The sequence below is a fragment of the Hipposideros armiger genome, unplaced genomic scaffold, assembly GCF_001890085.2.
Source record: "Hipposideros armiger isolate ML-2016 unplaced genomic scaffold, ASM189008v1 scaffold_13, whole genome shotgun sequence".
Taxonomy (NCBI): Eukaryota; Metazoa; Chordata; class Mammalia; order Chiroptera; family Hipposideridae; genus Hipposideros; species Hipposideros armiger.
This window is the reverse complement of record NW_017731363.1, coordinates 6,183,899-6,197,569: the sequence shown is the minus strand read 5'-3', so window position 1 is coordinate 6,197,569 and position 13,671 is coordinate 6,183,899. Positions and strand designations below refer to the sequence as shown.

At 33.6% G+C, this 13,671-nt stretch overlaps 1 protein-coding gene across 10 annotated transcripts in view; it reads right to left on the bottom strand.

The window, feature by feature from the left end:
- CNKSR2 (connector enhancer of kinase suppressor of Ras 2) overlaps positions 1-13,671 on the bottom strand; it is a 265,333-nt gene that overhangs the window by 163,771 nt on the left and 87,891 nt on the right. For all 10 annotated transcript variants that reach the window (XM_019666991.1, XM_019667006.1, XM_019667049.1 and 7 more), the window contains exon 5: positions 2,871-2,912. In XM_019666991.1, coding sequence (XP_019522536.1) covers positions 2,871-2,912 — 42 coding nt within the window. The remainder of the gene's footprint in view (positions 1-2,870; positions 2,913-13,671) is intronic.

The following is a 13,671-nucleotide window of genomic DNA, read 5'->3' as shown; positions in this document are numbered from 1 at the left end:
AACTCCAGAGACCTCCCTAGCTCCCGGAGGGTTCATAGGACCCTCTATGAACCAGGAAACAGGCCCTCACTAGACGCCAAATCTGCTGGTGCCCTTATCTTGGATTGCCCAGCCTTCAGAACTGGGAGAAATATTCACTGTTCAAGCCATCCAGTCTATGGTACTTTTGTTATAGCAGTGTGAATGAACTAAGACACCATCTCATCTGGTTGTGCCGTTCACCTCCAGTCCTTTGGTACCATTAACTTTCCAAGTCTGGAATTCAACTTTTACTTCATTTATTTGGTAAACTTATTCAAACGTATTTTTCAAAACAGTAGTTCAGTGACCTTGATGATCTATAAAAATATCTCTTTTGTTTTCACACATGAATAATTTAGTTAGACAAACATTTTTGGTCATCACTTTTCTTCAAAGATTTATGGATTTTGTTCCATCTTCTACTGGCAGTTATAGTTTCAGAGTAGACATCTGAATACAATACAATTTTTGTTTCTTTCAAGTCAAAACCTCTCTTTTCTCTCTTTCCACTGGTTGAATGAACATACAATTGCTTGCCATAGAAACTGTAAAATATTACCAGAAAATATCTCGAAATTTTTATCTTTCCAATAAATTTTTTGACTTTACTGAGTACTTCAAATTTCCCAACTTTCACTTCTAAATTATTCTGTCTTTAACTGTTTCCTGTTGCTTTATTCCTTAGAAAATAACAATTAATTGATGGTGGGTTAACCTTATTCTATCCTCTATAGCCATTATCTATTCTCATTTTTTGTCTTTTTATTAATTTACTAAATATCTGTGTGTCATTAAAGTTTACCTTGCATCTCACTGTTTCAATTTTCTGCAATATTCAGTCTGCTTTTTACTGCTTCAGCATAGTTTAATTTCTATTTTCATGTTCTTATTTTTACAGACTGTTTTCTTAGTTCAATTCACTAAGAAATTTTCTTAGTATAAATTCAGTTTATAGTGGCCTTACCTTCTTTATAGTATGGTATTCTATTTTAATACAATCTTCTTTTGATTCTTATTGAGAATATTAAACAGATGTTGCTAATAAACCAACTTCATGGAGATTTTCTTCTAATACATGAGAGGATGCTTTCTCTGCTCTTTTCCATTCTTCTTTCTTTCTTATCCTTAAATAAATGTCTATTTCAGGAAAAGACACACCTCACAACTGTCCTAAGCTAGCTCTGCTTGTCCAGCTGTTGAAGAGCACTTTGATGTTGCATTGTCTGTGGAATTCCTAGGCAATAAAAAGGTTTTCCTAAGTGATAAGTTCTCCTTCCTCTTGACAATTGGCCTCCTCTTTCCTCCAGACAAAATGAAGATATAGGGACTGGGTCTGGGCTGAGACAGTTGATGCTCAGATGATATTCTAGTGCATATCTCAAGCTACTGTAATCTCTACTCAGTTGTATGAGTACACATATTCAAGTACCATAGAAATAAGGAGAACATTCAAATTAACTTACAACTTTATTCTAAACAACTTATATCAAAACTCAGGCTCAGGTTTTTTATTCTCTGGTGCATATAAAAAAGAAAAAGGAAATGAAAAAGAATCAAATAAATACTGGGAAGAATGATAAACAATCGTACTTAGAAGATATTATACCCTCATTTTACATATTATGAACAAAGTCTCTGAAAATATTGACTCATTTTGTTGTACACCTGAAACTAATGTAATGTTGTATGTCAATTATATCTTAATAAAAAACAAAAGAAATAAAATTGTGAAAATTTACCTTAAAAAGAACTCTCAAACAAATTAAATCAGTGTACTAAGGTCATTGAGATAGAAAGTGGTAGAACTAGGATTTTTTTCCCACACAGTTCTCTAGATTCAAAGCGATTTCTTCTACAATACAGGAAATCTGGAAGGATACTTTTTTGAAATGTTATTTTAAAGGAAAAATATTCTAGTATCATATACCAACTGGTATAGCATACTGTTTTATTTTTAAAGAATACGTAATTCTTATGATGAGAAAAGTAACATAAAAGTACACAACCTTCTTGTGAAGGCTGGGCTATCTTTGCATAAAAGGGCCAGGATGGGAAGTGGAATGAGAATATGAATATACAAGTGCTTTCTGAGCTGAACTGATTGGTTAATGCTATCCATTGTCTTGATCATCATCAGGGAGGATCTTTAAATTCTCACTAGCTGAAATGCAAAATTGCCAAAGTAAATATACTGCATTCATTTCTAAACTTCTTCAATGTAATTTATGTTCTCACTCATTTCTTATAGAGGTGAAGAAGTTACTAAGGCAGATGAACATCAACCAAAAAATGGATTTACAAAGAAAAGTAGCCAAATGTTCATTAACAAGAAAGAAGATGCCTTTCTACAAAGTATAATGTACTCATACTCCATTTCTAGGAAAAAAGTATCTGCAAAGTAATTAATTGATTCAACAAATATTGCCAAATTAAAATTTGGAAGGTTGTTTGATGGGTATAGAATAGGAGCAAAGGCACTTTGATTATTTTATGAGCTATTTCATCCAAATGATGATGGAGGTAAATTACCCATTATGCAATCAAATACTTTGCTTTGATCTCATCACAGATGAAGAGAGAAAAATTCTGATTTAAATTCTCTTTTCTCTAGATTATTTTATTATGTTCCAACCTGCTACAACCTACAATCTTAAAATACTGTGTCATATTTTTCTCTTAAAATACAACAGAATGGTTATAACTAATATAACCTGTTATGTTTTCACTCTTTTGTACTTTTCCTATGAAATATACAGGGCTTGCACTTTTGTAGGCTGTAGCTTTTTATTTAATTACTAGTTAAAGATATATTTTCTAATAATGATGAAAATAAATCCAAGTATACTTACCACATGAAGAATTTTATTCTCTGTTTCATATACAGTACAATCCTGAAAAAAAGAACATAGACATTAGTTTAAAAAAAAATCAAGCAACCCTTTTTTAAATACCTTCTTGGGAACTGTACTACAATTTGAAAAAGTTTTGACAATTAAACAGCAACAGCAGCAATAAGAATGGGGAAAAAAATCTGGAATGCTAAACACCAAACTATTCATAGTAGTTAGCTCTGATAGTCAGTGACAAGCATATTCTTATTTTCACTTTAATGTATTTTCTAATTTTACTAATTTTAAACACATAAAAAAGACAATATGCATTAAATACATGTAAAAACTAATATTGCAAAAATTATTCTAACCATTTTCCTTTTTATTAAATTTATTGGGGTAACACTGATTAATAAGATTCTGTAGGTTTCAAGTATACAATTCTATAATACATCATCTGTGTATTGCACTGTGTGTTCACCACCCAAAGTCGTCTCCTTCTGTCACCATATATTTGACCCCCTTTATTCTTTTCTACTTCCCTCCCACCCCACTTCCCTCTGGTAATCAACCATACTGTTGTCTGTGTGTAAGAGTTTTTTGTTTATCTTGTTTGTTCATTTGTTGCTTTCTGTTTTTTTAATTTGTACTAAGTTTACTGGGGTGACATTTGTTAGCAAAATTTTATAGGTTTCAAGTATTGCTTTCTGTTTTATATCCCACATATGAGTGAAATCATATGGTTTTTTACTTTTTCCATCTGACTTATTTTACTTAGCATGCTAACCATTTTCTATCTAAACCCTTACATGTGATAAATGTATTCTTGTTGAAATATTTCCAACATTTCAAATACTAATTTATTATAGATGGAAGATTAAGAAAAACACTAATATTTATTTCAATAGTCATATCAACATCTCAAAAATACTTTTATATTTTAATTATTGCAAGCTATTAAATACACTTTATATTATGCATTTAAAATTGATACATGGTACTATTAAATACCAAGTTTATAGTTCTTGCTTAAATATGAGTACCTGAAATTATAAAAAAAATATTTTAAGCAATTACCATTGCCTTTTATCTGCAATTGCTAGACTTAACAATAAGAAGTAATACAGCAAAGTGATCTCTGCTTAGATACTTCGTGTTTCTATGGCTCAGTTTCCTGAAGGAACTTATAAAATTGGCATGATATTAGTAGAAACCCAGTAAGGGTGTTGTGAGGATTAAAGGAAAAAATGAGATAAGTGGCTTAGCATGGTATCTGGCATACAGTAAAGGATAAATATATTTTAACTATGAATTATTGTTGTTCTGCACCATTATTTTTAAAATTTTACTTCAAAATATAAAGTTCCCTAATTATTATTTGCCTATCTAGTTTTGAAAAAATATCCATATTCCACAATACTGCATATTTTAAGGAATGATAGTGCTTTTCATTTTTTCCCCCGAATGTAATTTTAACAAAAAGGAATCTTGTTCTACATAGTTTTTGATAATACCACTTCACCACAATATCTTGTCAGGAGAAATACAAATTCCTATCAGGAGCAGAATTTTTAAAGCTAAATTTAGGTCTGATTCATCTCACAAACTAATAGAAATACTTAAGGATTGAGCCTTGCCATTCTGAATGTCTCCTGTACCAAAGAAGAAATTTATTATAAATACAGTCATATCTATGTCTATATACTTACCTAAAGTCAACTCTTAATAATTAAGTATGAATTATGTGTACAGAGGAGCCAAGGTGTAGACAAATCATTTATATTTGGAAAGTGCATTTGTACTCTCATCTGAATTTGGAAGAGTCCAATTTTACAAAATTAACTTCAAACACAATTACACTGAGAAGAGATGATTTGGAAAAAGCTGGGAAGTTGCCCAGTTTCCCTATGCTGCCTGCCTCTACAACTTGCTTCAGCTGTAACGGATGCAAGTTTTATTATTTACCTACCTTCCTAGAATCAGAGAATAGGATTAAATATTCAAACTTCAAAGGGATTCATTCCCCTCAAGGAAAAAAGTAAATATGATCTAAATGTATATCCTGCTAGTGATATAATAATCACACAGAGAGTAACTATTTCAAGTCTCTTTAAAATATAATACTTTACTTGCACATCCCTAGTGTAACACAATAAAAAAGAACTGTTAAATAGAATCTTAAACTATTTTCAGCAATCATATTGTTTATTGGTAGTAGTGCTGTTATTATGTTACTGTTTTGTTTGTTGAAAATGTTGTTTTATAGGATGAAGCAATTGAACAATCATGTGATACTATCATTCTGTCACTCTTGGTGTCATTGAGAAATAATTTTAGCATACGAGAAAGCAGAGACATATATAAAAAGTAAAAACCCTAGTGTCTCTTGAAGTCTTATGTATGTAGATATTTATGTATGTTTTTCTTAGCTCTGCCCACTGAAAAGGCATAGAAACAATGACCAACCTAATAATAAACAAACTTCCCACAGTTACTCATTTTCAAATGTCATTTCCCAGGCCTTCTTGGAAAATGGCTGATTCCAGATCTGGGATATGAAATGTACAAGATGAGCTTGGATTATATTGTGACACAAGATAGAAAGAAGCTATTAAAGACTACGAGGATTTTGTCAGTAGGGCTCAGAAGTCATTATGCAGAGAGTCTCGCTGGCCAAAGATGGAGCGATTAAAAAGATAATAACTGCAATGGATGAAAACAGTAAATATTATTAAATATTAAATCTATGAATATGTATGATGCTAACATTGAAATATACTAAATACATTCAAATATATTTAGTAATAGTTTAATAATAGTTAATATATTAAACTAATATGAAAATGTATGAGAGATATGCTTTTCCTCTTGATTCAACAAATATTACAACTGAAATGCCACTGGTAGATGACTGGATTAAGAAACTGTGGTACATTTATACAATGGAGTATTACTCAGCCATAAAGAAGAATGATATCTTACCATTTGCAACAATATGAATGGACCTAGAGAACATTATGCTAAGTGAAATAAGTCAGACAGAGAAATACAAATACTATAGGATCTCACTTATATGTGGAATCGAAAGAATAGAATAAATGAGCAAAGTAAACAGAAATAGTCTCAGAGACACAGAGGAAAAACTGATGGTTGCTAGATGGGAGCGGGGCGGGGATGAGGGAGAAGGGGAAGAAGGGATTAGACAGCACAAACTGGTAACCACAAGATTGCCACAGGGATAGGAAAGAGAGTTTGGAGAATATAATCAATAATGTTGTAAAGATTTTGTAGGGTGTCAGATGGGCACTTGTCTTATTAGGGAGACCACTTCATGGACTGTGTAGATGCCTGACCACTGTGCTGTACACCTGAAGCTGAAGCTGAATAATATTGAATGTCAACTATATATATATATATATATATATATACACACACATATATATAGTCAAGGGATATGGAGTATAGTATAGGGAATAGAGTCAGTGGAATTGTAACAGCTATATACAATGTCAGAGGGGTAGTAGATTGGGGGAGAGGGATTCTCACTTTGTGAGGGGTGTAAATGTCTAACTATTACATTGTTTTGCACACCTGAAACTAATAAAGACAACAACAACAACAACAACAAAAACAAACCCAAATATCAGTCAACTGTGCTAAGGATGCTGAGATGAATAAAACATGGCCCCTGGCTTGAAGTACAGTTTAAGTCAGGCGTTCACACAAAGTTAAAATATACAGAATTCCAAAGTCTTCGTGTAGTTTTAAGTTTCAGTAACTTTAGAAGTATAAATGCCACAAAATTACACAAATCAACACATGAAAGGTCAATTATCTAAATTTTAAAGATATTAATGTATTTCTTATTAAAGCTCAATATGACCACTGTGTTGTGTTACATATATATTGCTCAAGTCAAATTTCAAACTTTGTAAAAACTTTTATCTGCTGCTGTTCCTCAGTGACTGAAAGGACTACATTTGTAATCCTAGCCTTATGATTATTCAAAAAATGAAGTACTGATGCATACTTGACAATTTTGACATGACCCCACATGACAAAGTCTAAGGGAAGATACTTCAGGTGAATGAGGTGGCTGAGTTTTTCCATTGGTCTAACTAGCTGTCACACACAAGTATTAAAATTAAAAATTTACTACTTGAAATAAACAAAACTGAATGATGAAAGAAATTGAAATAATTTAATTTTCAAATGTTTGTAGCACATTTATACATGTGAACTCATTAGAACTTAAATCTGAACTAAGGCTTTTGGGATAGCCACAATTATTATAATAAAGGTAGGATCATGGGGCTAGAGGAACAGAGGAGGAAACAACTGACTCTGTCTTTAAAAAAAATCAAGAAAGGTGGCTTTTAATTGGGTCTTGGAAAAATTAGGTCTTTAGGCAAAAAAGGACATTACTACAAAAGCAATGGAACTACACTCAAACACTGTTAGGCTACTGCAGTAATTTTCAGATTTTAGTTCTGTATGTCTATGTAAAAATCACTTGGGGAGTGGGATAATGTGCAGATTCCCAAGTTCATCCCTAGAAATACAGATTTAGTAGGTTCACAGTGGGGGCCCCTAAGATGATTTTGATAAAGATGGTATTTCGAGAAACAATCTATTTTATAGGATATCATGTAATAGAAGAATACCAAACCAAGTCAAACCAAAAATGATCAAATATACAGAATCTATAAAAAAGTAAACAGATTTAAAAATACTATCTGCTGGCTCACCCTAAACAGTTCTCAGCTCCTCAGAGCTATGTGTTTTGGTTACACATTTCCCCCAGTTAATTGATTGCTATTTTCCTCCTAGTAAACATTTTTCTTTAATAGCTTACTACTTTGAATAACCGCTTCTACTTATACGAATCTCTACCTTTTTTCAGCCAGATTGGTCTATTCATTATTGAAAGCCAAAGACTTTCACAAAGGGCAAGACAGGAGGTAATAAAAACAAAACAAGAAAACAGAAAAACAAAAAGTAGGGAGAAGAACAGAAACTAAATGCCTATGTTCTATTTAGTGAAGCTGTAATTTTATGGGGTTCATTTTATCATGCTAAATATTTAAATAGCCCTAAGTACTTCAGGGATTCATCTTATTAGTAAGTTATTTTATTTTCCTCAAAATGTGATTTAAAAATATTTGCTTCTCAAGTGTGGGTTTTATTAATACATAGGGCCGAATCTTTCTCCAAAAGATCATACCCAAAGTTTTAAAAACAAAATACCACCGAATATGCAGAAATCTACATTTTATAAACTTATCCATGCTACGGAAAGGTACACCTCTGACATTCTAGTTATTTTTAGGTTAGAATTAAATATAGATTTTAAAAATTAGATTTAGAGCTATCTCACTATATACTCCCAGGAATTCTCTTCAGTGGCTCACACTGCCTTTTACTGTACATGCAAAATAACACTTGCATTTTTGCTTTATTCATTTCTATATAATGCTTCTACAAAATGTAATGTACATTTAAATGTACCAAATTCCTAGAAGGCAATATTCATAAAAACGAGGAGTGTTTCTTCAATTTTGATCACTTTCTTAGAAAATTAAGTGTGCACAGAAATAGTCTCCCACAGATGAGCTATGCACCCACACAAAATCATTATCTTTTCTGTGAAACAATGATGTAATTGCTACACTGAGGAAAATAGATAGAAAAATTTATATCCTATATGTTACCATTGATGCTCCATTCTTTACCAACATGCTTTAAGCACCTGGGCATCATAGTACTCAGTAGAAGTAATTTTTCTCATCAGCTATGTATTATATATATTCATAGGTTATTAACACTGAATACATAGAGGATGAAGAGAAATAATTTATGTCTCTAGTGCTATATACAATTATGTTTTATGGAACTTTATAATTATAAATGCTAAAAATTTTCATTTGTCACTTTTTAGTATATATATTATAACTTACTTCTACAAACAATATAAAAACACTGTTTTGCCTACAAGTAATATTTAAAAAATGCACCTATGCAAACGTTTGATAATGGTACCTTCCTACCAAATACTTCACATGTTCTATTAGTAAGCTATCGAAATGTCTTCATAGGCTTATGATTAATTTGCATAATGAGTTAGTGTTATATTCTCATTCATTCATTCATTCATTCATTCATTCATTCACTAAAGTCACAATTCCATTCACCAGGGTTTTTTTTTTTGCATCTTCTAAATGCAATTCACTGTCAGGCACTATTGGGTGATCAAAGATAAATTAAACATGGTCATTGGCCAATATTATTTCATTATTTAGAGGAGGAAAAAACATTCAACTAATAATACAAAGTAGACAAGATAAAGTCTAACAGAAGATGCCATAGAAAAGGAGATAAATTCTGACTTGTCAATTCTGGAATGACCTTATGGAGATGGTATTTTATCTGGCCTTAAATAGCTTTTAAACCTGGAAATTGGGGGTCCATGGGCAAAGACCATTTTAGATTGTGCAAACACACAGACAAAGGCACAATCAAGAGTAAGGAGACCAAGCTGGCTAGAGCATAAGGTAAATGGGGTGCATGTAGTTGGAAAGAAAGCCTAGAAAATAATATGGGGTTATATTGTGGGGAGCTACCAATGCTAGGCTGGAGAAATGTTCTGTTTTGTTTTGTTTTAAGGGGAATAAAATTTTTATTTTTCTGTAATGATCTATTTTGAAGCCCCATTCCACCAGGGTAGCAAAAACTTATCTCAACTGACATTTGCTTGTAGCTCTCCATCATGAGCGGTTGGCATCAGTGTAGCTTACCTAGTGCCATAGTTGGTGTGTAACAGCAATGTGAATGGTGTTTGTGTTGGGGGAATGGGGTGGGAGTGGAGTTCAAACTCTCTGTTCCAGCTAACAACTCCCATAGCCATCTCTTTGTTCCTTTTCCCATGGTTCCTTTCCTCTTGTTCCTTTCCTTTATTTACAAGAGTAACTTTGATGCCATGTCTCGAGTCAGGGAATATCTGAAGAGCTGTGTTATATTCTGAGACACACCATGTAAACATTTTATCTCTAGGGAAGATGGAAAAGTGTGCACTGTACTCTGATACAAGGGAGTACTCACAGATGTCTGTGTGGGAAGTATGTGACTGAAACTATATTGTATGAAAATGATGGGGAAGAAGTTGTAGATTTGGAAGGGAGAAAAGCTGGAGGCATGGAAATCAGTCAGAATACTCTTTCAATAGAAAATGTGTATGTAATCAGGGCTTGAACTGAGGTTATGATGATGGAAGGGGAGGTGAGGAGAGGTGGATGACATACATGCAGCGAGGAATGAGAGAAATGGGTGACTGATACATTAGCTACAGAGAATAATGGGGAGGGAAAAGTTAAACATTACTCCTGGGATTCAAGCCTCAACAAATGGGTGAATGATATAGTAGAGATGGTAGGAGGTAGAGATGGTAGGAGGAGAGCATTTGGAAAGAATAAAATAATTATTGGGTTGTTGGAAAAGTCATGACGTATTTTTTCTATTTTTCGTTGCAAAAATGAGTCATGATTTTTCCAACAACCCAATATATTTTGGGCATGTGAAATTAGAAGTGGTGAGACACAGGACATATTATACAAAGGTGTCCAGCAAGCAGCTGAAAAAGCTGAACTGGGTCTAAAATAACGCTAGATCTCGGACATACTTACATCGAAGTGATAGTTAAAGGTACAAGGGAAAAAAACACCAAATTCATAAAAAATAATATACATAGTGACAAGATAGCTGAGGACAAAAGCTTAGACAATGCTTGTGTTTAGGAGCCAGGTGGAGGAAGAGTTCATTGCGTGTCCAGGAGTGAATGAAGAAAGTGGCGTTACAGGACATATGTAATAAAACTTTTAGCAATAATAGAACTACAATATGTTCTATGTCTGTGCTGCCTAATTCGAGACATTAGACACATGTGGCTATTGAGCACTTCAAATGTGGCTAGCGCAAATGAGGAATGGTATTAGTAATTTTACTTAATTATAATTAATTTAAATTTCAATGGCCACATGCAGCTAGTAGTTACCATGTTAGACAGCAGCACAAGTCTAGAGAAATACACTACCATCTATCCAACAGTTACAAAACGGGAAGCCATTTCACAAGAATTTCAAACAAATAACATTAAAAGCAGTATCTGGGAAGAAAACGAAGGAGATTAGTTCCCAGTTATTAACCAGATGGTTCACTTTTGTTTCCTTCAGCAAAGAGCAGATTCTAGTATATTATGACATCTACAGTAGCAGCACAGTACAATGAAACCAATTCTCTCTGGAAGGATAATAGAGAGAAAAGAGCCATGAAAAGGAACTCAAAGAACCCATCAAATAGCTTTGTGAGCATAAAGAAAGCAGTACCTTTGTGAGCATAAAAAAAGCAGTACCAGGGCGAAAACATTTGTAATGAATGGAAGATAACAGTCCAGACTAAATTTATATTCGTCAAAGACCAAAAGCTGACTTGAGTGTCCTGAGGGCAAAGAAGGAATGCCCATGGTGAATAGACAGGCACCAGCATTCTTCTTGAATTGTGAAATCAAAATGCCATTGTATAACTCCAAATTCAGATATATAAATGTCCTTGGCAAACAGGGTAGAGGTAGAATCATCCCACAAATATTTCCTTGGCAACCCCTTCCCCATTTTGACTGGCTCAATGATGACAAACTTGTTAGTTGTCCTGCTATTATTTCGGGAATCAGAAAAGGAAGGTTCATGAGGGGTGGTGTCTACTGAAATTTAAAAATGACCAATTTTTATGTTTTTTTTTTAGCTGAGCCATCCTGCCACCTGTTGGCAGCTCAGTGGCAGCACAGCTCAGGCCGGGAATCGAACTGCAGTTGCTCAGAGCTCAAACTCTTGAGCGAGCTCTTAACCAACTGAGCCACTCGACCAGCCTAAAAATGACCAATTTTTAAAAGAATGGGCAAAGATTTTCATTAGGTTAAACAAGGTTACAAGTTGTAACATAAAAACGAGCAATAAACAAAGAATGGGAGGAAAACGTGGGTGGTCATGACCTTAGTGGCCGGGCCTATAGTCTTCGTTCCTGGTGAACATAGCCATACTATTTTGCACCTTATGTCATATTTCCCTTCAAAATTCTGTTCCAGTTTGCCCCAGGAAGTCACAGAAAATGAAGCCCCCGTTTTACTCTAATCACTTCAGTCCTTCACTTGAGAATGAAAGATTTATGTACCAATAGTTGAATGGGCATGGAAACTAATCTTTTAGTATGTAGAGACTTGGGGGTGCAGGAAGAAGTGAGGCTGATTGTTTTTTCAGTATCCAGATGGCTCTCTAACATATCCAAAACCCACGAAGGCTTTTCAAGGTTGAACTGTCAAAAGGCATAAAAAGTAAAAATGTCACGTCAAGGTACAAATGACCAGAAAACTCATTAGAGTAAGACTGTGATCCCTCTAACTTTAATAGTTTTGTTTTCATGACCTAAAGAGGCAGTGAGCAAATACTCATTATGAAATAAGTTTGTTTATTCTGCATGTGTTGAGTCAAGACCTAAATGGTTCTGAAAGGCCCATGTGATAACTACTTACTGTACACATTTTATGTTTCCATCAGTTACCTGAAATCTCTTCAATTTCTCAAGGTGCTCTGTACACTCTATATAAATATAATCTACATTTCTCAGTTATGATTATTTTTTCCACTGATTATTTTCACATGCCATAATACATATTTTACATTTGTTTTACAGATTAGGTATAAAAATGAAACTGTTAAAGCCATTTTTTAAACAAAATTTCTAATTGCTGAACAAACTAGAACAGTACATTTAGTTTTTTCACACTCTTATTTTGTACAAAAATAAACAGAGTTTCACAGTTTTAAAATCATTTTAAATGTGAGTTGGGTTTTAAACTTAATAATCTGCATGATCTCAGGAGATACCTTCAACAAAAATAACTCGGCCTTTCTCTGCATGAAGACTCATATTATGTAAAAGACACCAAGAATTTTATATTCATACAAGGAAGCTAACAATTCTTTGTAATAAAAAGTTTCTCTAAGGACCTGCATAAACATTTCTCCAAAAAGGACATACAGATGGCCAACAGGCATATGAAAAGATGCTCAACATCACTAATCATCAGAGAAGTGCAAATAAAAACCACATGGAGATAACACCTCACACTGGTCAGAATGGCCATCATCAAGAAGGCAAATAATAACAAGTGTTGGAGAGGCTGTGGAGGAAAAGGAACCCTCATACACTGTTGGTGGGAATGCAGATTGGAGCAGCCATTACAGAAGGCAGTGTGGAGGTTTCTCAAAAAACTAAGAGTAGAATTACCATATGACCCAGCAACCCCTCTCCTGGGTATAAACCCAAAAAATCTGAAAACATTTATCCATAAAGATATATGTGCTCTGATGTTCATTGCAGCTTCATTTACGGTGGCCAAGACATGGAAACAACCAAAGTGTCCTTCAACAGATGACTGGATAAATATATTGCCTAAAGCAATATATAGATTCAATGCAATTCCTATCAAACTACCTAGGGCATTTTTCACAGAAATAGAAAATATAATCCTAAAATTTATATGGAACCAAAAAAGACCCCAAATAGCCACAGTAATCCTGAGAAATAAGAACAAAGTTGGGGGGATCATGCTTCCAGACATTAGAATGTACTACAAGGCTACAGTAATCAAAACAGTATGGTACTGGCATAAAAACAGGCACATAGATCAATGGAACAGAATAGAGAGCCCAAAATTAAATCCAGGCATATACGGGTGGTTAGTCTATGACAAGGGAAGCAAGAATTTACA